At 40.8% G+C, this 23,098-nt stretch overlaps 2 protein-coding genes across 5 annotated transcripts in view; one reads left to right on the forward strand and one right to left on the reverse strand.

Annotated features, from left to right (window-relative positions):
* Positions 1-2,360: 2,360 nt before the first annotated feature.
* The window catches only part of mettl9 (methyltransferase like 9), a 33,448-nt gene continuing 12,710 nt past the window's right edge, over positions 2,361-23,098 (reverse strand). Inside the window, exon 5 of one of the 2 annotated variants that reach the window (XM_043711397.1) lies at positions 2,361-4,470. In XM_043711397.1, the coding sequence (XP_043567332.1) occupies positions 4,265-4,470 (206 nt within the window). In that variant the 3' untranslated portion in view covers positions 2,361-4,264. Of the gene's footprint in view, positions 4,471-14,224; positions 14,297-23,098 lie in introns of those variants that run through there. The other variant, XM_043711399.1, reaches the window with a different exon arrangement.
* On the forward strand, positions 5,898-20,506 carry LOC122560603. Of its 3 annotated transcripts, none has more exons than XM_043711401.1 (6): positions 5,898-6,015; positions 13,880-14,239; positions 15,832-15,923; positions 17,010-17,066; positions 18,047-18,133; positions 20,145-20,505. In XM_043711401.1, the coding sequence occupies exons 1-6, from the start codon at positions 5,949-5,951 to the stop codon at positions 20,187-20,189; spliced, it is 708 nt and encodes a 235-aa protein (XP_043567336.1). In that variant the 5' UTR covers positions 5,898-5,948; the 3' UTR covers positions 20,190-20,505. The 3 variants fall into 3 exon arrangements, with proteins under 3 accessions (XP_043567336.1, XP_043567335.1, XP_043567337.1); XM_043711400.1 differs by having other exon boundaries at positions 18,047-18,148; positions 20,145-20,492; XM_043711402.1 differs by lacking the exon at positions 18,047-18,133 and having other exon boundaries at positions 20,145-20,506.

Consider the following 23,098-nt stretch of genomic DNA (forward strand, 5'->3'; position numbering starts at 1 on the left):
TTGTTTATCCCTGTCCCATTTACACAACTGACAAGCCACATGCGGCTATGAGTTCAGACATAATGAAAGTTAACTTCTTTCAAGTACCACTCTAGCCAGCATTATCAGAGTTGGATAATGCAGGCAAAGCATTATCACAACAATAGCTTAACTTGCCTTGTCCTGTTATTGATTAGACACCCTCACTTGTCTATGCGCAAAGGAACAATGGAATTAATTAACATCAGGAGGAGAAAGTCTGAGAAATGGTTATATTTCATTGGCAAAAATATATGGTTCATAATGCCCTGAAAAGGGAATATTTGGATGCAATAAAAGGGATGTTTGAGAAAGGCACTCAGTTTACAAATTAAGGTTCAATATAATAGAGAATCAAAATAGATAGATTGCTTAACATGCCAGTAGCAGTGGTGGACTCTCCCTCATTATGGGCATTTAAGCGGGCATTGGATAGGCATATGGAGGATAGTGGGCTAGTGTAGGTTAGGTGGGCTTGGATCGGCGCAACATCGAGGGCTGAAGGGCCTGTACTGCGCTGTATTCTTCTATGTTCTACGTTCTATATTATAAACATCAAGGAATACTCTTAGTGGGATGGTGTGTGGGACTGGAGAAGTATTATACACACATGTTGCATGGGTTCATTTTATTACATGACTTGTTATAGTTCTGCATCTTAAAGCTGCAATGGGTGAAGCCTTATCCAACTTTCTTACAATCAGATATAATGGAAAATGATATTAGCATTTGCTCATCATATTAAAAAAATGAAGAGGAGAGACTATGATATTATAAATTTCAGAACTTTAACTGTTCATGGATCAAAAGAATCAACAAAAATAAACTGTTACACACAAAAGAAGCAATAACTCTGTCTGGAATAAACTATTAAAGGGACAAGAACAAACCTATACAGGAATTGAAAGCAATTAGCCATGTCTGGGAGAAAAAGGGAATCAAAGCTACATGAACAAAACTACTTGATAACTAGCTGCCTCACGCCACAAGGATAAATGACCAGGTTGTTGAAGAATTTAAGGAGTTAATTACAAGACAGTATATATCTTCAGACTGTTATCACAGAATGTAACAAAGAACAGAGGAGTTACTTCTGATAAAAAGGCAAGCTGCAGTTTGCAATATTTTAGATGAAACAATCTAAAGAATCATCAATAATATCACCGCATAGACCTGAAAGGTGAAAATCTGGAGAAACGAATCCAACACCAGAACCCCTTATTAGCAAAACTTTGAAGAAGGGTGGCACGGTGGTTAGCACTGCTGCCTCACATCGTCAGCGACCTGGGTTCGAATCCAGCTTCGAGTGACTGTCTGTGTGGAGTTTGCACATTCTCCCAATGTCTCTGTGGGTTTCCTCCAGGTGCTCTGGTTTCCTCCCACAGTCCAAAGATGTGCAGGTTAGGTGAATTGGCCACACTAAATTGTCCAGTGTTCAGGATGTGTAGGTTAGATGCGTTAGTCAGGGGTAAATGTAGGGGAATGGATCTGGGTGGGTTACTCTTTGGAGGGTCGGTGTGGACTTGTTGGGCCGAAGGGCCTGTTTCCGTGCTGTAGGGATTCTATGGAAGGATTGAATCCTGGACACTGCCAGAGAGATACTATTGGTTGGAAATGTCACTAAATTCCACCATTAATTGAGTAATAAATAGTTTGACTTGTGAGGCTTACTCAAAGGGTCTTATTTTGGTTGCTACATGCAATAAATGTTAAATCATTGTTTCAGTATTTAATTGTCTGTGAGATTTCTTAATAAGTAGCTGAATTAAAAGTAACTTGCAGTGATTTATGAATAACAAAGTGGTGTTTAAAGGACATTCTGACAACCACACAGTTAAGCAAGAGATGCAACAAACCAAAGGCCAGCTGGAAAGCCCGACATTACCCGTGGTAATACATTTCTGTGGGCAATATTAGGAATGCTGTACGCGACGTCTATCTTTGTTATATTAACTAATTAAGGCAAAGTTTACCCTTTTATTGGAAATATATCTCACCCTTTAATTAATATTCATGTTAATTTTAATTGGCTCGTAGGTATTAAAAAGTGACATCTCGTCCATCAGATTTCTTTCTACTGATTTCTTAGAGATTCCTTTCTTTTAAAGCCGATTGGTCTCCAAGAGGATCATAACACAACCCTTTTATATTTCTCACCAAAATAAAGTAACTTTCGCCATTTTACGGTGACCTTTCTTCAGAGTTCTAATGAAAGGTCACTGACCTGAAACCTGAACTCGGTTTCTCTCCAGAAATGCTGCTCTCCAGACATTTTTGTTTTTATTTCAGATTGCCAGCATCTGCAGTACTTTGCTTTTGTATGCCTAATACTTTTTCATGCTGATATGCATTACGATGTGCCTGTCCTGTGAGATTATTAACTTGCTTTTGTACTTTCCTGTCATCCTCAGTGTTAAGGGACAGCAGTACCAATGTGGTAATGTCAGTGGATTGGGAATTCAGAGCCAAGGCTAATGTTCTGGTGACAAGGACTTGAATCCCATCATGACAGGTGGTGAAATATGAATTAATAAAATCTCAAATTAAAAACAATAGTTTAACTGTAACTATGTATCCATTTTGTTGTAAAAATCCATCTGGTTCAGTATTGTTCTCTAGGGGCAATACATTTCAGACCAACAAATATGATTGAAATGATGGGGGGAGTGGGAGGGGGAGTTAACAGTCAAGTCAATCAGTTTAAGGGAGGTTAAGGATGTGTAATGAATGATTGTCAGCACTAGCCACATCCCATGCAAGAGTAAGTATGATTATATTTCCCATCTTAGAAACAAAAACAGAAATTGTGGGAAAGGCTCAACAGGTCCCCCAGCATCTGTGGTGAGAAATCAGAATTAGAGTTTCGGGTTGAGTGACCCTTTCTTAGAACCTCCCATTTTAGTATTTGTTCACAAATTTAGACATTTTGTTTTCTATTCTAAAATCTAAACCATTAATTATAAATTGTGAAGAACTGATCCTTATGCCAGTCTGAATATATGCCCTTCACAATAATGCGCGTAATGCTACTCTCTGCTTTCTATCTTGAAGTCAGTATTTGTCCCTGGTACCTAGTGATCCAACCTTAGTGTTAGTCTATTACGATCCTTTACATGAAACATTAGAACTTCAAAAAGGTAAGGAAAATGTATCCTCATTTTATTCTTCCATAGGCAACATGGAATAAAATATAAAGAACTAGATCAAAACAATCTACAGTTGATCATCTCTTACATCCAAAAGGCATCCTGTTTTAAAAAGTAAATAATCTACAAGATTAAAAAATTAAATTTCAGATTGTAAAATATTAAACATTTACCAGTTCTAGTCTTGAACCCAGATGGCTGCTTGTTAAATTGTAAAACCCAACATTGTAGAATATTTCACATGATTTAAATGATCTCACCTAAACTGAGACCATTATCATTCTTCACTTCCTGTGACAGGCCGCAGAAGGCATTGTACAAATGAGCCAGATTTCAAAACTCTAAAATAAAGCAGCTTCACTGAAGTAATAATATCAGGCACATTTTCAATAAATCATTTACGTCTTTATGTTTCAATTAACTTCACTGCCAGTGCTGGCTCAGTTATTATGGTTGTGTTGAGGTGCAGGAGTAGACACCCTTTTGAATGATTTTTTCAAACCAGTCTCCCCATTACTGCTTAAATGTTGCCAGTTCTACTTTGCTGGCTAGATGCCAAGAGTGGAGAATTACCACATGGATTGGATAGAAACACTATCAACATCTTTACCAACCCCTAGGGTTGCCAATTTGAGACTGGAAGTATTCCTGGTTTTCTCGCATGATTTCCAACTTTCCTAATATTAATAAACAAGGTAATCAAATAAACTGTGGAGAATAAGCACAATGCTTTTTTTAAGAAAGGAGATTTCAATGATTGTTTTCCTCCTGGATTCTGTTCATAGCAGCATTCATGAGATTAATTGTAAATATCTGCAGAGTCTCGGCCATCCCTGGAGGGCTGGGGACCCTACTTAGCCCTTCACCAAAGCATGAATCATTAAGCAGGGAGAGGGCATGGAGTGTTCTGTTCAAGGTCACAGTAGCAAGATGGAGAGGAGGATTCGAGAAGAAAAATACCTCAACAACCAAACAATTGTACGAGGAGCAGAAAAGATTTTGGCCAGAAAGGACACAGTGTGTATATATAAAAAGGCCATAGAGCGTATATCAATTGTTGTGTTGCATTCGTCGTTATGAAACATCTGGACAATGCAGCTTTAAACTAGTTTAAGAACGAAGACCACATCATCCAGTACATAGTGATCATTGTACAAGTCCCCTTCACACAGGTATGGGAGCCGGGTGAAGGATTCGATGGCAAAGCCCACCTTGTTGAACACATCATTACTAAAACTGGCCACTTGCTCTTCCCACGTTTCTCCAGTTACCTCTAGATATTCCGAAGGTCTCTCCCATTTACCACCTACAAAAGAAAACAAAATTGTCGTCGATACAGTAAATAATTGAGCCAGTCTTTTCTCAGATTACTTCCCAGCTCACTTTAGCCAATTCTGTAGATGCCAGTGATCCTCACCAAACTCCCCACTCCTCAATGGGAATCAGACAATAGGGGTTACTGGACTATTCAACATTAAGGGACACAATATCAGACATAAGGAAAGTCAGGAGTCTGATCCCTGTTTCAGGATTTTAGATATGAGGAAAATCTAGAGACACCCAAAAAACCCAGCCTGTAAAGGAGGAGTCCCGAGACTGACATGCTAGTTAAGTATGTTGGAGAAAGTTAACTGTTCTAAATGAAATGGAGTGTGGATCAGTGTCAAACCAGTTTAGTCGTTATGAAACATGTGGACAATGCAGACCCTACTTAGCGGATCAGTGTCAAACCAGTTTATGTCTGAGATAGCCACAAAGACTGAGGAACACTTAGAATGGATTCTGAGTGGAGGTAAAAACCTGGGAACTATTTAAAAGGCAGCAAGATGCTTCTTTGATGCAAACGTAGGGTCTGAGATGATATCAAGGTGGGCTGAATGGTTTTCTTCATCTACCATTAGCTTGTCATCTTGTAATAATTGGGGTCAGTTACAATTCACCACAGAAATTGCCTCCCAAGAAGGGGGGGAGGGGGGGAGGGGGGAGAGAAGAGAGAGAGAGAGAGAAAGAAAGAAAGAGAGAGAGAGAAAGAGAGAGAGAGAGAAAGAGAAAGAGAGATACATATATAAAAGGAATAACCAGATTGGTGGTTTGGGGGAAAAGAGGAACCATGCACAGACCCCATTGCTGGGAAAAGAATCAGGTGTCCTTTTTTAATCTTGGGGGCTGCATGTCCACAACTTTTTTTTAAAAAATCATTTTAAAATTGGTTTACCTCCACAGGACAGAACATTGAATGCAAGCAGTAAAGTATTAGACTTGCTTACAGCTGAAGTTGTATCATAAGGTGACAAATCTGCAAGTATAACTTAGCCACAATAACCAAACACACTCATTTCACTCAAATCTATGCATGTAGAAACCACAATCCATAGGCTCCTATACATGCACAAACATCTATAATCCATACAATCTACAGGTAGAGAACCTAAATACATTGCACTGATAACCCACACGCAAACTATAGTGAAAATCTAATACATACATAAACTTGCATAATCCATACATAGAACCTACATACATGCACTCAGTTCACCATGGGCCTCAAAAGTTAAAAATGAGTCAAACCTTAACCCCTCAGGTGCTTTTCACATGTGCCTCTTATGCAACACTTAGTCAATTATTATTGTGTAGTGTCTGCAAAAGGACACAAAATCATTCCTACACACACTCCCACACAACTTCCTCTCCCAGTGATATTGCAGCAACAGCTTCAGAAAGGAAATAATTTCTCAATCTGGAACAGGCACACACAGTTCTCCTTCAGTGCAAAGTGGTTGAACAATGGAACTTATGAGAGTTACACAGGTTTTCTTGCTTTACCTTCAAGCTTCCAACTTTTACATAGCAGGTGAGAAACTCTAACTCATTTTACTCTGCTGTTCCTATCTACCCAGCCCAATGAAGAGCTCAACAGCTGACACAATGGGCATCAGGTGAATTGCGATATTTCTTAGGTATATCACCCTTTTCATGCCTAGACAGTGAATATTATTGTAGCTAATTAATTGCTGAGAAACTGAACCCAGTTTGAGCTTGTAAAGAAACAACCTGGACTGACATTGCTGGATCTTGTCCCAGAGACGATACTCAAAGCTTTTTCATTATTTCCTCTGTTGAAATTAGCGAACCTAGCACTGACTGAGGGATGGGGGTGGAAGTGGGGTCCAAGCCTGACACAGTCCTGGGCTGTGAGATTCAAACATATTCACAGTTCACACTAATTGAATGAACGTAAAGATGACAAAAAGAATAGAGGACAACAGAGTGGGTAAACATGATTACAATTATTTGTTGGCATAAAGGGTAAACGCTAGCAAGGACTAATTGAAAAGGGGCAATAGTTTTTTTTTGCCTATGCTGTAACCTCTAACAGTTGCCCCAGAAATGTTTGATGGGACAGTGGAGCTTTACTTTGTATCTAATATGTACTGTGCTTGCCCTTGAAGCACTGCACTGTTGGAGGTGCACTCTTTCAAATGAGATACTAAATTGAGGCTCCGTCTGTCTGCTGGGGTGAATATACAGTACAAGGATCCTCACCCTCCACTCAAAAACGACCAGGCAGACCTCCTGTTGCTTAAGTTAATATGCATAAGATACTAAAATCAATAAATCAAATTAAATGGCAATTTACACCAATGCGATCCATCTGTAAACAAAATTGATGTTCATGAGCATTTGAGATATAAAAATAGACCGGAAAGACTGGGACTTTTTTCACAGAAGTGTAGGAGGTTGAAGGTGGTCTTACTGAGGTTTACATAGTCATGAGGGGCATAGATAAAGTGAACGACTAAGATCTTTTCCCCTCAGGTTGGGGTTCAAAACTAGAGGGTATTTTTTAAGGTGAGAGAAGAAAGACTTAAAGGACATGGGGCAACTTTAAAAAAAATAGAGTTAGGTTCGTGTGTGAAATGAACTGCCAGAGGAAGTTTTGGATGCGGGTACAGTTACAAATTTAACCAAATATCTTTTAAGTTCATAAATAGAAAAGGTTGGAGGGAAATGGAACAAGCACAAGCAAGTGGGACTAGTTTAGTTGGGAACATGGTTGGTGTGGACTGAACAGAAGGTTCTGTTTCCGTGCTGTATGACTGTAGGAGAACAGTAACAACACATTGTAGTAAATTTGTGGGCGGCATGGTGGCAGAGTGGTTAGCACTGCTGCCTCACAGCGCCAGAGACCTGGGTTCAATTCCCTCCTCAGGCGACTGACTGTGTGGAGTTTGCACATTCTCCCCGTGTCTGCGTGGGTTTCCTTCGGATGTTCCGGTTTCCTCCCAGTCCAAAAATGTGCAGGTTAGGTGAATTGGCCATACTAAATTGCCCGTAGTGTTAGGTGAAGGGGTAAATGTAGGGGAATGGGTGTGGGTGGGTTGCGCTTCGGGGGGTCGGTGTGGACTTGTTGGGCCGAAGGGCCTGTTTCCACATTGTAAGTAATTAAAAATCTTATGTGAAGTGCTTTGGAATATTACTGAGAAATTTTGTACAGGTTTGTTTAAATATCCCTTCCCTTACTTTTACTCAAAGATCTACTCCGCATTTTTTCATTGAGTACTGGGACTGAAGTTGTGTAAAGTTGTCGCTGTTATCAGAAACCAACCACACCTTAAGTCTTAATTGTGACTTTTATGTTATACTGAAAAATTCCAGCTCCAAAGAGATTGTGTTGTTGTGTTCTTTCAAAAAAAAACATTAAAATCTTAGATGACCAGGATAATTTTTCAAATTATCTAAAATGTATTTCTCTAGAAGTTGGCTTTTTGTGAATTGTGAGCCAGTGAGGACAAAAACATTTCACAAATAGCTTCATCATCAAAACACAAAAATGTCTATAAAAGCACCAACTAAAATTTGGAACAGAAACATTTGGGATGGATATTTTTCTCCAGGAAAAGCCACTGTGGTTTGATTGGGTTATTCTCAGAATTATTACAGTGCAGGAGGAGGCCATTCAGCCAGTTATCCCTGAGCTGGCTCTCTGAAGGAGCAGTTCAACCAATTAACTGATATTTGTTAAAAATGTATTGGATATAACTGCAGCTAAAATGAAGTAATTCTGCAGATATATGTCCTTACTTCCTCAATTGTTCAACACTGAAGTATGTTGGTGTAAAAATAGTTCAATACTAGGAATTATTTCCACTTCAGTATGATTGCATAACTTCTGCTCATGTGACATTGCCACTTGCAACAAAATATTTGGCAAAAGTCCCTCTTTTTGTTGCATTAGTGCATGTCAAATAGCACTCCCCAAGATTTTGTTCATTACGAGCTTAAATGGCAAATGTCACCTGCTATTCTGCTATGGGTGGGCATCACAGCTAAGTTCAATCCACTGACATGTGCCCACTGCTAACAGTGAGTCACTCCAACACAGATCACAATCTGTGAATTCATGTGATCCAACGCTTTAATAGACATCCTTCGATATTAATCGTGTCCTTCTATTGACCACTTGTAGTCAACTAGGGTAAAATAATTTGTCAAATTCCCCTCAAGAAAGAAGCGGCTGGCAGGGAACTTCATCCAACCTCCCCCCCTCGGTCGTCTTTGGACATCTCCCAGTCAGTTGATAGTCAGCAACAATGAGAAATAGCTGGAGGACATAATGTAAATAAGAATAAAGAATAGGCCACTCAGCCCATCAGACTACCCTAGCTTCAATCATGAGTGATCACTATTGTGGACTCTGTTCCTCAATCCTAGGACATTAAAAGGAAGTAGCTTTGGATTCACTAGTAACCTTCTAAATTCCCTAGATTCTTGAAAGCACCAGAGGATTGGAAAACTGCCATTTATAGTCACAAAACATCTTAAGCCAAAAAAGGGAAGGGGACCAAAAGAAAGAGATAACTTCCCGCCAGTGAACGTAACATCAATTGTTTGGAAAACGTTAGAGTCTATTGTAAAGCAAGTGACAGCAGAGTATTTAGAAACGCATAATAGAACTGCAAGGTGGCTCAGTGGTCAGCACCGTTGCCTCTCAGCACCAGAAACATGGGTTCAATTCCAGCCCAGGGCAACTGTCTGTGTGGAGCTTGCACCTTCTCCCTGTGTCTGTGTGGGTTTCTACCAGGTGCTCCAGTTTCCTCCGACAGTACAGGTCTGGTGGATCGGTCATGGGGAAACTGTCCATAGTGTCCAGGGATGTGCAGGCTATGTGGATTAGCTGTGGGGATCAGGTAAGGTCAGTGGGGAATACTCTTTGGAGGGTCAATGCAGACTTGATAGGCTAAGTGGCCTCTTTCCACACTGTTGGGATTTTATTCTATTAGCATGACTTCATGAAGGAGAATTCATGCCTGACAAATTCATTAGAATTCTCTGAGGGGGTATCAAGCAGGATTGATAAAAAACAGGATTTCCAAAAAGATACTTGGTAATGTGCAACATGTTAAGCTACTTAATAAAAGCCATTAGACTACAAGACATAACAGGCCCACATTTACTTCACTAATCTCTTCCTATTGACCTGTTTATAAAAATACTTACAATATGTTTTAAGACAAAAAGATGTGGCAGTGGAAGGTTACTCAGCCCATTCTTCTGCTGTGAAGGCCAACATACCATTTGTCATCTTCGCTTCCTGCTGCATCTGCATCACCATTCAAAGAGATCATGGCTGATCTAATAGTCCTCAAAAGCAGCAACAAACCTGAGGATTTGTAGCAGTTCAGATTTCAAAGGAGACCAAAAGGATTTATTAAAGGGAGGAAACAGGAGTCCAACAGAACATTCAAACTGATTGTGAGCGTTTCTATACACAAGTGAGGAGTGAAGACAAATATAGGTCTTTTGGCCAAAAACAGGGGCACAGTTGTAATGGGAATAAAGATATGACAGACCAACAACAATATATTTTGGTTCTATCTTCACAGGTGAGGATACAAATAACGTCCCAAAAATGTTGGATGTCACAGGGCCTGGTGAGAGGCAGAATCTGAAGAAAATTAGTATTAGTAGGGAAAAAGTGTTGGGCAATTGATGGGATTAAGACTGATAAATCCCAAATAGAAATAATGGGTGGTCATCTCTCAGATTTTATAGACTCTGAAACGGTTCCTATAGATTGGAGGATTGCCAACGTAACCCAATTATTTTTAAAAAAGGAAATAGAGTGAAAACAGAATTATAGACAGGATAGGCGGACATCTGTTGTAGGGAAAATACTAACATTCATTATAAAAAAATTCAGTAGAAGAAAACAGGGACAGCATTCAGCAGAATAAGCATGGATTTACACAAGGGAAATCATACTTGACAAATCTACTGGAATTTTTTGAGAATGTAACTAGTACAGTTGATAAGGAGGAGCCAGTAGATGTAGTTGAATTGGATTTTCAAAAGGCTTTTAGTAATTAGGCATAAGAAATTAACATGTAAAATTAAAGTACATGGGATTATGGGGTAGTGTACTGATATAGATTCTGAACTGGTTGGCAGAGAGTAGGAACAAACAGGTCTTTTTCTGAGTGGCACTGAGTGACTAGTGGGATCAGTATTTGGATGATGTGGTTAATATATCACAATATATTAACAATTTAAATGAGGGAACTAAACATAATATCTCCAAGTTTTCAGACAACAACTTGCAGTAAGGCGGATGCAGAAATGCTTCAGTGCGATTAGTACAAGTTGAGTAAGTGGGCAAATGCATGGAAGTGTAATGTGGATAAATATGAAGTTATTCACTTTGGTAGTAAAAACAAGGCGGCAGGTTATTTGAATGGTGGTAGATTGGAAAAGGGGGAGGTGCAATGAGACATAGGTATCCTTGTACAACTGTCCAATTATATAGAAACATGCAGATACAGCAGGAAGCGAAGACAACAAATGGTATGTTGGCCTTCACAGCAGAAGAATTCAAAAATCAGGTACAAGGATGTCTTGCTGTAATTGTACAGGATGTTGGTGAAACCAGACGTGGAGTATTGTGTGCAGTTTTGGTCTCCTTATTCGAGAAAGGATCTTCTGGCTATGGGAGGATTGCAATAAAGATTTAGCAGACCGTCTCCTGGGATAGTAAGATTGCCAAATAAAGAGAGACTAGATCAGTTAGGACTGTATTCACTGGTATTTAGAAGTATAAAAGGGACCTTGGTGTGCAAGTCCATAGATCCTGAAGATGTCAGCACAGGCAGATAGGTTGGGAAAGAGGGCATATGGGATGCTTGCCTTCATTAGCTGGGGCATATAATGTGGAAGCAGGAAAGTCTTGTTACAACTTTATTGGTGAGGCCACAGATGGAACATTGTGTGCAGTTCTGGTCACTAGACTAAAGTAGACTATGGATGAAGTGGAGGTGAATGGGATTAGTGTAGTTTGGTATTTGTTGGTTGACATAGACATAGTGGACTGAAGGGCCTGTATTTATGCCAGCTGACTGTGAAGTGTGGATCACAAAACTTATAAAGTTTCACAGGATGAGACTACTAAACACAGGAAGGATGTCCCTGATGACTGGAGAGTCACAGTTTAAAGATACAGGGTAGGCCACTTAGAATCGCAATGAGAACAAATTTCTTCAGAGTGTGGTGAGCCTGGGGAAATGCTGGCACAGAAAGTGGTTGAGGCCAAAACATTGTATGCTTTCAAAGAGCAGTTGGATATTGTTCTTAGGGCTAAAGGAATCAAAAGGTATGGGGAGAAAACAGGAACAGGGGATTGAGTTAGATAATCAGCAATTATCATATTGAAGGGCCAAATGGCCTACCCCTATTTTCTATTTTTTTTTAAACCAAGGAGATCAAGAAAAGTTTAAGTCAACGAAAATTTAGGGGAAATCATTCCACTGGTTGGAAGTCAGAATTCAAAAAGTTTGAAAGTGGAAGATAAATTTACCTCAAAAGTCCCCAGTACACCTTAGAAAATTCAATCATGGGGCACCTACTGAGACAGACATAGAATGGGGCCAGAACTTCTGAAGTGCTGCTCCTCCAACCACAGGTTAATATTCTCCCACACCTGACTGGAGGCGCACCAACTGTTGGGGAAGTACGTGGTGAGTGTGAGGGAGTAATTAGAGGAGCCCGAGCAACCTTTCCCTTGGACCAGGGCTTTTGACAGGAGTTGGACTTTTGAGAGCTATTGCCTTGGGCCAAACCAGGGAAGGGAGCGTCTGCTGAGGATGTTGCTGGAAGGATGCTGCAAGATGAGGTTGGAGGAATGAGGAGATTGCAACGGGGGTGGGCCTCCTTGAATTTTATTTTATGATGCTTGTGTGAAGTGTCAGTGAACATTCAATTAAACAGACGATATCAGTTGTTGCCTACTGCTCTTGTCCTTCAATGTGATAGAGGTGGTGTATTGAAAGGAACTATTGAAGGCACCTCAAAGCTCCTGCAGCAACAAGAGACTATATCGATGAAATGCTGCCGCTGCCACTGCACTGGTGATGGAAGCCTAATGGAGGGTAGCCAATCAACTGGGATGTTTTTTCCTGAATGATGTGAAGCTTCTTTGTTAATTACATGTTAATCAAATTAAGGTTAAGGATGTACATGGCAGGCATTGTTTGATTAATCTCAAGTTCATATAAAAAGGTGACCTCTTCCGCAACTGGTGAGTGCTTACAAAATCAAATTTCTCTAAATTGACACTGACTTTCACAATCGGATTTTTGTGACAGTGCCCCTTTAAGGAACATCACCTTTTAATGAACTAATTTGATTCCTTAACGGAGCGATCCAGAGCCCCTGCTTTAAATGCTGGTTAAATCAATTAGTTCATTCAGTTGATGTGATGTCACCAAGTTTGAAAACGTAAAGAGGTTTTGAGCAGTGGGCTCTGGAGAAGTTGGGCTGCATTATCATCCCCAAGGGTGATTTGTTTTTTTAAAAATAAGTCTCTTTTCTAATTGTGGTATGATGTGGAGGTGGACAAAGTCACATGACACCAGGTTATAGTCATACAGGATTATTTGGAATGTTGTGTGACTTCTGACCTTAAATTTTAATAGTCTCTGTTAACGTGTCGAGCTTTTGGTAATACGCCACTAAGGACTGTTCAAACCCTTCATTTATTTTAAAAAATACAAAGAGATTTGCTGTGATAGTGACATGAGTTGGGAATATGCTGGGCAGTGGGAGAGGGGGCTGGATGAAGCCACAAGCTTTGTGTCTGTGGATATCCAGCTTGTAGCCAATACCATCCAGAGCCTCAAGCTTGTGGTGCTCAGAGGGCATGACATTCATGGATTGAAGGTGGTTTACACATGTGATGGCTTCCGGTCCAAAGTGACTCCTGTTCAGACGAAACCTCACTTTGGCTTTGGGTTGCAAAACCTCCTTTTGAAACACTATGCTGAAATCTGAAAGGTCTCATGGAAATCCCCACCATCCCATTCTGATGTTTTGGAGGCTTTTCCTATTTTGGCTGCTGCTCAGAGGTGGCAATGCTATGACCTCACATTTGCTCAAACAGTTCGTAGATTTCCAGGCCACCTATATTTCCTGGGATCTTGCACAGTCCACGTACTATGTGTAAACACATTGTCGCCTCTTTCAACAATGGTAACACTATTGTGGATGACGATGTTGATTTTTGTTGGAGATAGTCATTGCCTGGCACTTGTGAAGCATGAATGTTTCTTACCACTTATCAGCCCAAGCCTGAATGAGCAAAATTACCTTTTCTCAAGTCATGTTTAACATTTAATATTGGGCATCAAGGAAAAGCACAATGAAATAATTGTTTGTATTTTCAACAGGCTTTGCTGCTAAAGACTGTACCGTAACTGTCAATCAAGAACCTTTCATTGAAGGTCACTTGACCAACAACGTGACCATCAACTGCACTTTCATTTCCAATTGTGTGGATACACCCAGTGTGCTGTGGTTCAGGATCAACAGCAACAGAACGACAAATCTGTGCTCAGGAGTCTGTTCAAGTATACCGTCTAATGGGAGGTTTATTCTGGCAGGTGCAAGTTCTGGTGGCAATGCTGCCTTGAGAATTCAGCAATTGACCCAGGCTGACAATGGCATGTATTATTGTGGTGTCTGCTTCCAGAAATCCACTTCCATCAAATCCAAGCAAATGGGAAATGGTACAATGCTGGTGCTCAAAGGTTAGTTACACAGGTTTCAAGTTTCTTAGAAAGAGATGGTATCAGTGTGTGGTACACCTGTGCAGAAAATAGTGTATAATTATTGCATGATATTTATTTTTGGAAACACTTGTGCATAAGTGAATTTGCCAAAACTATGGCAAATAGATGAGTGGGGAACACAGTGAGTGAAAGTGAAGGCAAAATGTTGACCTGGTTAGATTCAGAACAAAAAGGACACAGATTAAGGATAATGGGCAGATACTCTAATGAGCAGGACAAGACGCTGCCAGGGTTTGTACTGGGACATCAACTCTCACTTTATTTATCAATGACATGATAGAATAGTCAGCCATGTTACCAACATAGATAAATGTGGGGGTAATCCACGTTGGACTTCAAATGGATAGAATAAAGTATTTTCCAAATAGTGAAAAGCTAGAACCTGCATTTCAAGGGTTACGTTACAAGGAAACATTATACAAACTAAGTTGCATTCTCCAGTTTAGAAGGTTGACGGCTGATTTGAACGACATTCATGATATTAAAGGAAACAGAGTAGTTTGAGAATAATAATTTCCATTGGTCAGGGAGTCTGGGATTGGCTCAGTTTCCTAAACTTATCAGGAGTGAGATTGTGAAATACTTCCACATGCAAGAGGTGGTACAAGTTTGGAACTCTGTCTTCTGTTCATTGCAATTCACATGAGACCAATTGTAAATTTTAAACCTGAGCTAGATGGGTGTTTGCTAACCAAAAGGTTAGGTCCCTGATCAGCCATGATCTTATTGAATAGTAGAGAGGTTCCAGGGGTTAAAAGGCCCTCGACTGCTCATGTTCCTTGGGAAAACATACACATCACAGCCCACTACGCGGTCAGTCACAAAAAATTTATTTCAATGTGTAGTTGAGTAGTCCCATAAACTGAAGTTATATCACTGTATAAGCTAATGGTCTTCATTTGTTAAGGTTTATATGCTATGGTCTCTGTGATGGAAGTCAGTTCAAAGGCTAACTTATCATTGAGAGATGTAAATAATCTGCATATGCGTACACTTCTTTTGCAGACTATGTTAAAGGACACTCCATCAAAAAAAAAGGTTTACTTATTGAAGCACACAACAACATCTGAACAGATTATTGAGCTCTGGTCATCATTGGAACATCAATTACAAACTAACTGGGACTTCAATTAGGTTAAATGGGATTGTGCATAGTTTTGGATATCATGGTATGGAGAGGATTTACAATGGTTATTCCAGAACAAAGTTTATATCTATCAAAATAGATTGGGGTTCTTTACAATGGAAAAGGAAAGGTGAATGAGGTGACCCAATAGCAATCTTAAGTTTAGGGAGAGTTGTAGACAACAGGTTTCCATTTGTTGTACAAAGTGCAGAGTTTGGAAGAAGCCCATTCAGCTCATCATTTCCTGATCTGGACACACACCCATCCCAAGCTCCTGTGAAGCACAGGAATTTCAGGAACTATGGCAACAATGACTACAGAAGTACAACAAAATAAGTTACAATGAAAGACTAAAATAAACTCAATGATTTCTGGTTGGTATTAAATAAGCTCCAGTAAGAGATTTGTATATTTTTAATTGCAGGATCTACTGACACAGGATCAAATGAATTGCTGGAATCAACACTGTTAATCATTCTCACCCTATACACCATCTGCATTACCATTCTCCTTGTCGTGAGTTGCTGAAAGCCACTTTCAACTTCTATTTTTCTATTCAGGGTGAGGTTAAACAAGTGCAAAGGAAAAGGAACTTTGGGACAGCTGAGTGAACTTTTAAAAAAAAGTCTCATCTCGGGATGTTGAGGTCCCTGACAAGTCAATGCTAATTGCTGGTCTCTCTGTTCACGAAGAACAGTTTCTTATTTACTCCAGCAACATCCTTCATAAATTTTAAACATGTCTCTTCAATCTCCCATTAGCCCACTCTGCTCCAATCCAAACAGTCCACATAACTGAAGCCCTCATCCAGAGATAGCATCCCAAATCATCATTTGTATTCTCATTATTTCACCCTAAATTCATTCCTTTAGTACTCCATGCCTCTACTTACATTGGGGGTACAACTAAAGAAGAAACAAATTTAAATCAGATTCAGTGCTACAACAACCACTGAGGAAGGCCAAGGAGGTGGGTCCTGAACACACCCCAAACCAGAATGGAGGTCAAATCCCAAAGTGTTATCACTAATCTGATCCAAACTGCGGTTGTCCAACCAACCTCATCAACCTCCTTCGCCAAGGAGTCCCAGGTTGATGCGATAACTTGCATATTTGCTGTAAGTTATCAGGTAATGACTATGGAGAAAGATTCTTTCCATTGCGTGAGTAAGAAGGAATTGCTCCCTCCCACTTCCTATCTGCCATTAGCATGTGTTGAAAGGATTTGCAGGTTGATAAAGACAGCAAGTTTCCTCCCTCCCCTCCCCCCCCCCCCAAGGGACCAAGGGACAGCTGTGATCCAGTCAGGTCTGATGGCAATGAACAGCATCTTGATCACTTTTAATGATCCCAATTCTATATTTTTTCCCAATGTTTTTCCTTTAACTGTACTGAAATTCACCTTCTCTAGATTACTAGTCTAGCCACATAACCAATACTGCCAGAATCCATTGCTATGCTGAACAAGCTGTGTTTGATAATGGAAATTGATTAGCGCCATCTACTTGGTGTGGTTCAAATGGCAAGGACAGGATTTTCAAAATTTGTAAACTAAGGTCAACAGTGCAGCCTGCATATCTCATTCACTGCTATCTTTCTACAGCAAACCATCAGATTGATGCAAATGGGTAATTCCAATCATAACCACAGCAGAAACAGCGTATGTATACATTGTTATCTTTTTAACTTGGAAAAGCATTCTTCTTTTTAGAATGGTGTTACAAATTAACAATTTTCCTACTTATTCTGGGCAGTATTGATCCAAAGGGTTCAAAACACCAGTCAGAACCACCAGAAGGGGCAGGGATTGACTATTCTCCCTCTCTACCATGTCCAATCAGATCCTCCTCCATTAACCAAAATCTCCAAAAGTAGTTAACAACAGCAAACTGCTCATTTAGTACTCTAACAGCTGGGATCTCACTGGGCAACCACTGGCTGCTGCCTTAAAATGTAGGTCAGTGTTTTCAATTTGTTTTTCTTCCCACAAAGACTGCAGTTTAAAGGCCAGAGATTTCTCATGATGAATCCCCTCCAAACACAACGGAGAGCTGTAACTGCAGGAGAGTAATTGGGAGGTGGGGTGACAAAAATGCAAGAATTTTATTCACGATTGTCTACTGATTAAAAACTCTAAGCAAGCCACCGACCCCAAATCCAGAAACAGACTCTTGCTTTCAGAGTACAAGGTTTTAAGCCCCACTCCAAAAAACTGAACTCACAAATCTCAGCTGAAGTTCCCAGTGTAATACTGAGGGAGTGCAGCACTGCCAGGGGATCTCCTGCACATGCAACTTTTAAGTGCCATCTCTTCACCTGTACTCTCATGAATGTAAATGACGCAACTCTGAAGAATAGCAGGGATATTCACCCAGAAATCTTCAGCCACTGTATATACTTAAAGATCACCAAAATTGGATTATCTGGTCAATACCAAATTGTTGCTGTGGGAGTTTCTCTGTACAAACGGGTTGCCGTGTTTGCTAGGTTACAACAGTGGCTACAATTCAAAAAGTGCTTCATTAGTTTTAATTCATTTTGGGACATCTGAGGATTGCAAACGGCACCATCAAAACACAAGTAATCTTTTCAAGATTTGTCCCTCCAAACTTCTGTCTATTTTTTGTTGTCTGCCCACAGCCAAATGAAGAACAGAAGAGCCGAGCTTTCAAGGAGCTCGCTCAGGAATTCAACAAAAAGTACAGTAATAAAAACCAAGAGGTAGAAGTAAGTGCAGAAAAGGTGAGAGTCGGGGTATATATAGCCTTTGTTTGTGGAGGAAAACTCTGTACAGGGAGCTTATTGAATGAGAGGAAGCAGGTTTCTGCTGCACTGAGTCACTGGCGGAGACTGAACTGATTCAGAACCCATTCACATGCACAGAATTAAAATCAGGTCCACCTGAGTTTTTCAAACATCAGCTCTTAGGAGTAGTTTCGATTTCACTGCAGCCTCGTACAAATGCTGGAAAGATACACATGCTGTTAAGTATCAGAAGAGACCAGAGTTATTGGAAACTAGGACACAAAATCTCATGAGATAGGTGTTGCAAGCCTTCCCAAATGTCCTGCTAGTAACTGTAGTGATTGTAAGGAGATCAGTCAGGTGGATCTCATAGAATGAGTTCCCTGACAGGGTCTGTTAATCTGGGCCAATCAGGGCGCCCTGGCTGACCTATAAACAGGGGTGTCAGGGATTCTGTTCACCCAAGAGCAGGCTCTGAGGAAGTCGGATCAGTGTCAAACACTTTCCATGCGTAAATAAAGTGTGACTTGGTGATGTGATACCAGTCTCTAGAGTTATTTCAGTAAGGTCCCCTTGCATCTACCTATCAGTTTCATTAAACCTGCAATTGATCATTATGGGATGCATTCATGGCCTGAGGATTAGTATGTTACTACAGAGGAGCATTCTGTTTAATCCATTCACAGGGTGTAGATGTAGATGTTGCTGTCAAGGCCAGCATTTATTACCCATCCCCATTCCTGTGGGGAAGGTGATGGTGAGCTACTTTCCTGAACTGGTGCAGTCCAGATGATGTGGATACACTCAATGCTGTTCCAGGATTTGGACTCAGCAACAGTGAAGGGATAAAATATAGTTTCAAGTTGGAATGGTGTGTGGTTTGAAAGGGAACTTGCAGGTGGTGGGGTTTCCACTTGCCTGTTGCCCTTGCGTATGGTATGAGAGAGGGGCTGGAGGTTGGAAGATGTTGAAGGCAGTTTGGTGAATTGCTGCAGAGCATTTTGTAGATAGTCATATCACATGGAAACAGACCCCTCGGTCCAACTTGTCCACGTTGACCAATTTTCCAAACTGAACTAACCCCATTTGCCTGCATTTGGCCCATATCCCTCTAGATCTTTCCTATTCATGTACCTGTCCAAATTTATTTTAAATGTTGTAACCGTACCTGCGAAAGTGGTAGATGCTGGTGGTTCTAACTAACCTTTGTAGTACCTACTGGAAAAATACCTGATTTCTGCTGAACTGTATGGAAAGAATCCAGAATGTTTCATTATTCCTTCATCTTTCCATCCTGGACTCATCTTCACTGTGCTTTCTCATTACTAAATCTCACCAGCCCTCTCTCCCAACCCAAAAAGTGCTCTCCTACTTTGGTTAGATCAGAATTATAAAGAGCAGTCTCGGACTTGCATCAAAACACAAGGATCATTTTCCTGCCTACAACAAATGCTGGAGATCACAGCAGGTCAGGCAGTGTCTATCAAGAGAGAGCAAGTTAATGGTCTGAGTCTGGATGATTCTAGCATCTGCAGTCATTTACACCAGTTTTCCTGCCGAGGTCTGGTTTATCTCAAGGACAAGCGAGGAAGTTTCGACCCAGTTAAAGTCTAGTGCTACCCCAGGTTGGGCAGGGCAGGGCAGGCTGATTTAAAGCTGTTTCTAATGTGGCCACTGAAAAACAACATTAAAAATCACACAACACCGGGTTATAGTCCAACAGATTTATCTGGAAGTACTAGCTTTCGGATTTTTATCTCTCCGACCCCTCGGCTCACAAGCCTCATTCCTGACGAAGGGCTCTTGCCTGAAACGTCAATTCTGCTGCTCCTTGACTGTTGTGCTTTTCTAGCATCCCACTCTCGAATCGGATCTCCAGCGTCTGCAGTCCTCACTTTCTCCTTGTTGATTTTTAACTTTGTCCACCCCAGTGCAGCACCAACCCTTCACATTACTGCATAATAATGTACAGGTATTCCTTTTGTATTTGCAGGAAGAGGCACAACCCCATAATGACAGAATCTATCAAAATGCCTGAGGGTTCAATCACCAAGCAACTAAGATAAGAATGGAATTCTCAGGACAGTGTTAATGGCCTTTCACGTGGAAAAGAAGATAAAGGAGGCTCTCAGTTAACCAGCTTAAATCAGCAGGAAGCAATGCAAGGGTGACCTGTGTGTTAAGATTTCAATCTGTGTTTCATTCAGGCTTTTCATTCTTGGTGACCTTGTCATATCCAGACAGCATTGCTTTCCTCTTTCAGACTACTCTTTGAACTAATTAAATTCAGATCTGAATCCTGAAGTCTATCATGAAGTGCTAATTGGTGATCATGATTTGGAGACGCTGGTTTTGGACTGGGGTGGACAAAGTTAAAAATCACACAACACCAGGTTATCGTCCAACAGGTTTATTTGGAAGCACTAGCTTTTGGAGCGCTGCTCCTTCATCAGGTGGTTGTGGGTCCACCTGATGAAGCAGCAGTGCTCCGAAAACTAGTGCTTCCAAATAAAACTGTTGGACTATAACCTGGTGTTGTGTGATTTTAACTAATTGATGATATGGGTCAGATTGATCAATAGATGGAGACCAAAATATTTTGAGAAGCTGATAACCCTATAAAGAGTTTGCATTCCACAGTCGGGGGAGGGGGGGGGGGGTCCTTTGGTACAGTAGTAATGTCCCTATCCCTGGACTGGGAAGCCTCAGTCAAATCCCCATCTACTTCAGAGGTGGGTAATAACATTGCTGAAAAGGTTGACTAGAGCAAAAAAAAAAGGGAGGGCTCTTCTGGCCCAGGAGGCTCAGGTTCAAGTCCCACTTGTTCCAGATGTGTCATCACTCTGACCAGGTTGATTAGAAAATAATACCATAGTCAAACGGCATTTATTGGTTTCCAACAGAACCCAAGAGAATGCAAACTGCTTGATCAACCACTCTTCCACCACCTTAAAAACTACTCCCTTCACCAACCCAATATACAGTGGCAGCAGTGAGTAACATCCAGAAGATCCCTTACAACAACTCAGCAAGGCTTCTTCAACAGCACCTTGCAATCCTGCAAACTCTATCATCTAGAGATGTTTAAAATCATGAGGGGCATGGATAGGGTAATTAGACAAAGTCTTTTCCCTGGGTTGGGGGAGTCCAGAAATAGAGGGCACAGGTTTAAGGTGAGAGGGGAAGATTTAAACAAAGGACCTAAGGGGCAATTTCTTCATACAAAAAGTGTGCCGCAGACATGGAATGAGCTGTCACAAGGAGTGGTGGAGGATAGGACAATTACAACATTTAAACGGTGTCTGGGTGGATATATGAATAGGAAGGGTTTAGAGGGATATGGGCCAAATGCTGGCAAATGGGACTAGATTAATTTAGGACAAGGATTCTGGGTAATCCAAGATGGAGGATGGGAAACATTTCTAGCTGTAAGAGCTGCTCTTTTTTTTTGAGGTATTTTAGGTGTTGGAGGTGATTTCCTTGAATTCCAGGAACAGCAATTACTATTTTATATGCTGTTGCATTGTTTTGGAACTTTGGAAAACAAAAGTCAAAACAACAGCAGTTTTAAAAGGGAGAAGAGCAGACAAAGGAAGCACATGGTGAGGACAGTGCAGGAGAGAGAGAGAGAAAGAAAGCGAGCGAGAAAGCGAGCGAGAAAGCGAGCGAGAAAGCGAGCGAGAAAGCGAGCGAGAAAGAACCTGCACAGTTGCTACCTTTGCTGTTTGAATTCAACGACTAAGCTTGGAGGAACTATTGGGTGAAGTTCACAGCACAGAATCAGATAAGTTAATTGTTGTTTTAAGTCTGTCATAGAGAAAGGCTGCAGTAGTGAGTATAGTGGATTCTTTCTTGATTATATGTTTGTTGGAGATAAGTCTCTTGATTAAACTTAAAATATAAGCCATAGCTATTATTTTAACCTGGGGCAGTGTTTGTAGTGGAATAAGACGGTGTTATTTTCTGGGTATGTAGATTGTGAAGGAACAAAAATGGCCTTTACAGTGATATGAACTTCTTGTCAGATGTGGGAGTTTAAAGAGAGTTTAAGGGTTACTGCGGATTATATCTGCCATCAATGCTGTTGGATGCGAATCTTATCAGATCAAGTGGATTGGTTGGAGAGACAGATAGAAGCAGATGAGGAATTTGCAACAGCAACAGTATGTGATGGATGGCAGTTATAAGAAGGGAGGGGGGAAATCTCAGATACAGTGACATAGATGGGTTTACTCCAGGAAGGGTGAGAGGGGTCAGCACCTAGGGCAAGAGTCTTTTGTGGAAATGCCCATTTCAAACAGGTATGCTGTTTTGGAAAATGTGATGGGTTCTCAGGGGAACGTAGCACGAACAGCCAAGTTTCTAGTATTGAGACTGGCTCTAATGCAACGAGGGGTACGTCGGCTTCCAAGAGATCAATTGTGTTAGGGGATTCTGTAGTCTAAGGTACAAACAGACGTTTCTGTGGCCAGCAGAGAAAAAGCAGAATGGTGTGTTGTTTCCCTGGTGCCAGGATCAAGGATGTCTCAGAGAGGGTGCAGAATGTTCTCACGGGGGAGAGGGGCCATCAGGAGGTCATTGTCCACATTGGAACCAATGATATAGGATGGGAAAAGGTTCAGATTCTGAAGGGAGATTACAGAGAATTAGGCAGAATTTTAAAAAGGAGGTCCTCAAGGGTAGTAATATCTGGATTACTCCCAGTGCTACGAGCTAGTGAGGGCAGGAATAGGAGGATAGAGCAAATGAATGCATGGCTGAGGAGCTGGTGTATGAGAGAAGGATTCACATTTTTGGATCATTGGAATCTCTTTTGGGGTAGAAATGACCTGTACAAGAAGGACGGATTGCACCTAAATTGGAAGGGGACTAATATACTAGCAGGGAAATTAGATTAGATTTACAGTGTGGAAACAGGCCCTTCGGCCCAACAAGTCCACACCGAGC

This window comes from Chiloscyllium plagiosum, chromosome 21, assembly GCF_004010195.1.
Source record: "Chiloscyllium plagiosum isolate BGI_BamShark_2017 chromosome 21, ASM401019v2, whole genome shotgun sequence".
NCBI lineage: Eukaryota > Metazoa > Chordata > Chondrichthyes > Orectolobiformes > Hemiscylliidae > Chiloscyllium > Chiloscyllium plagiosum.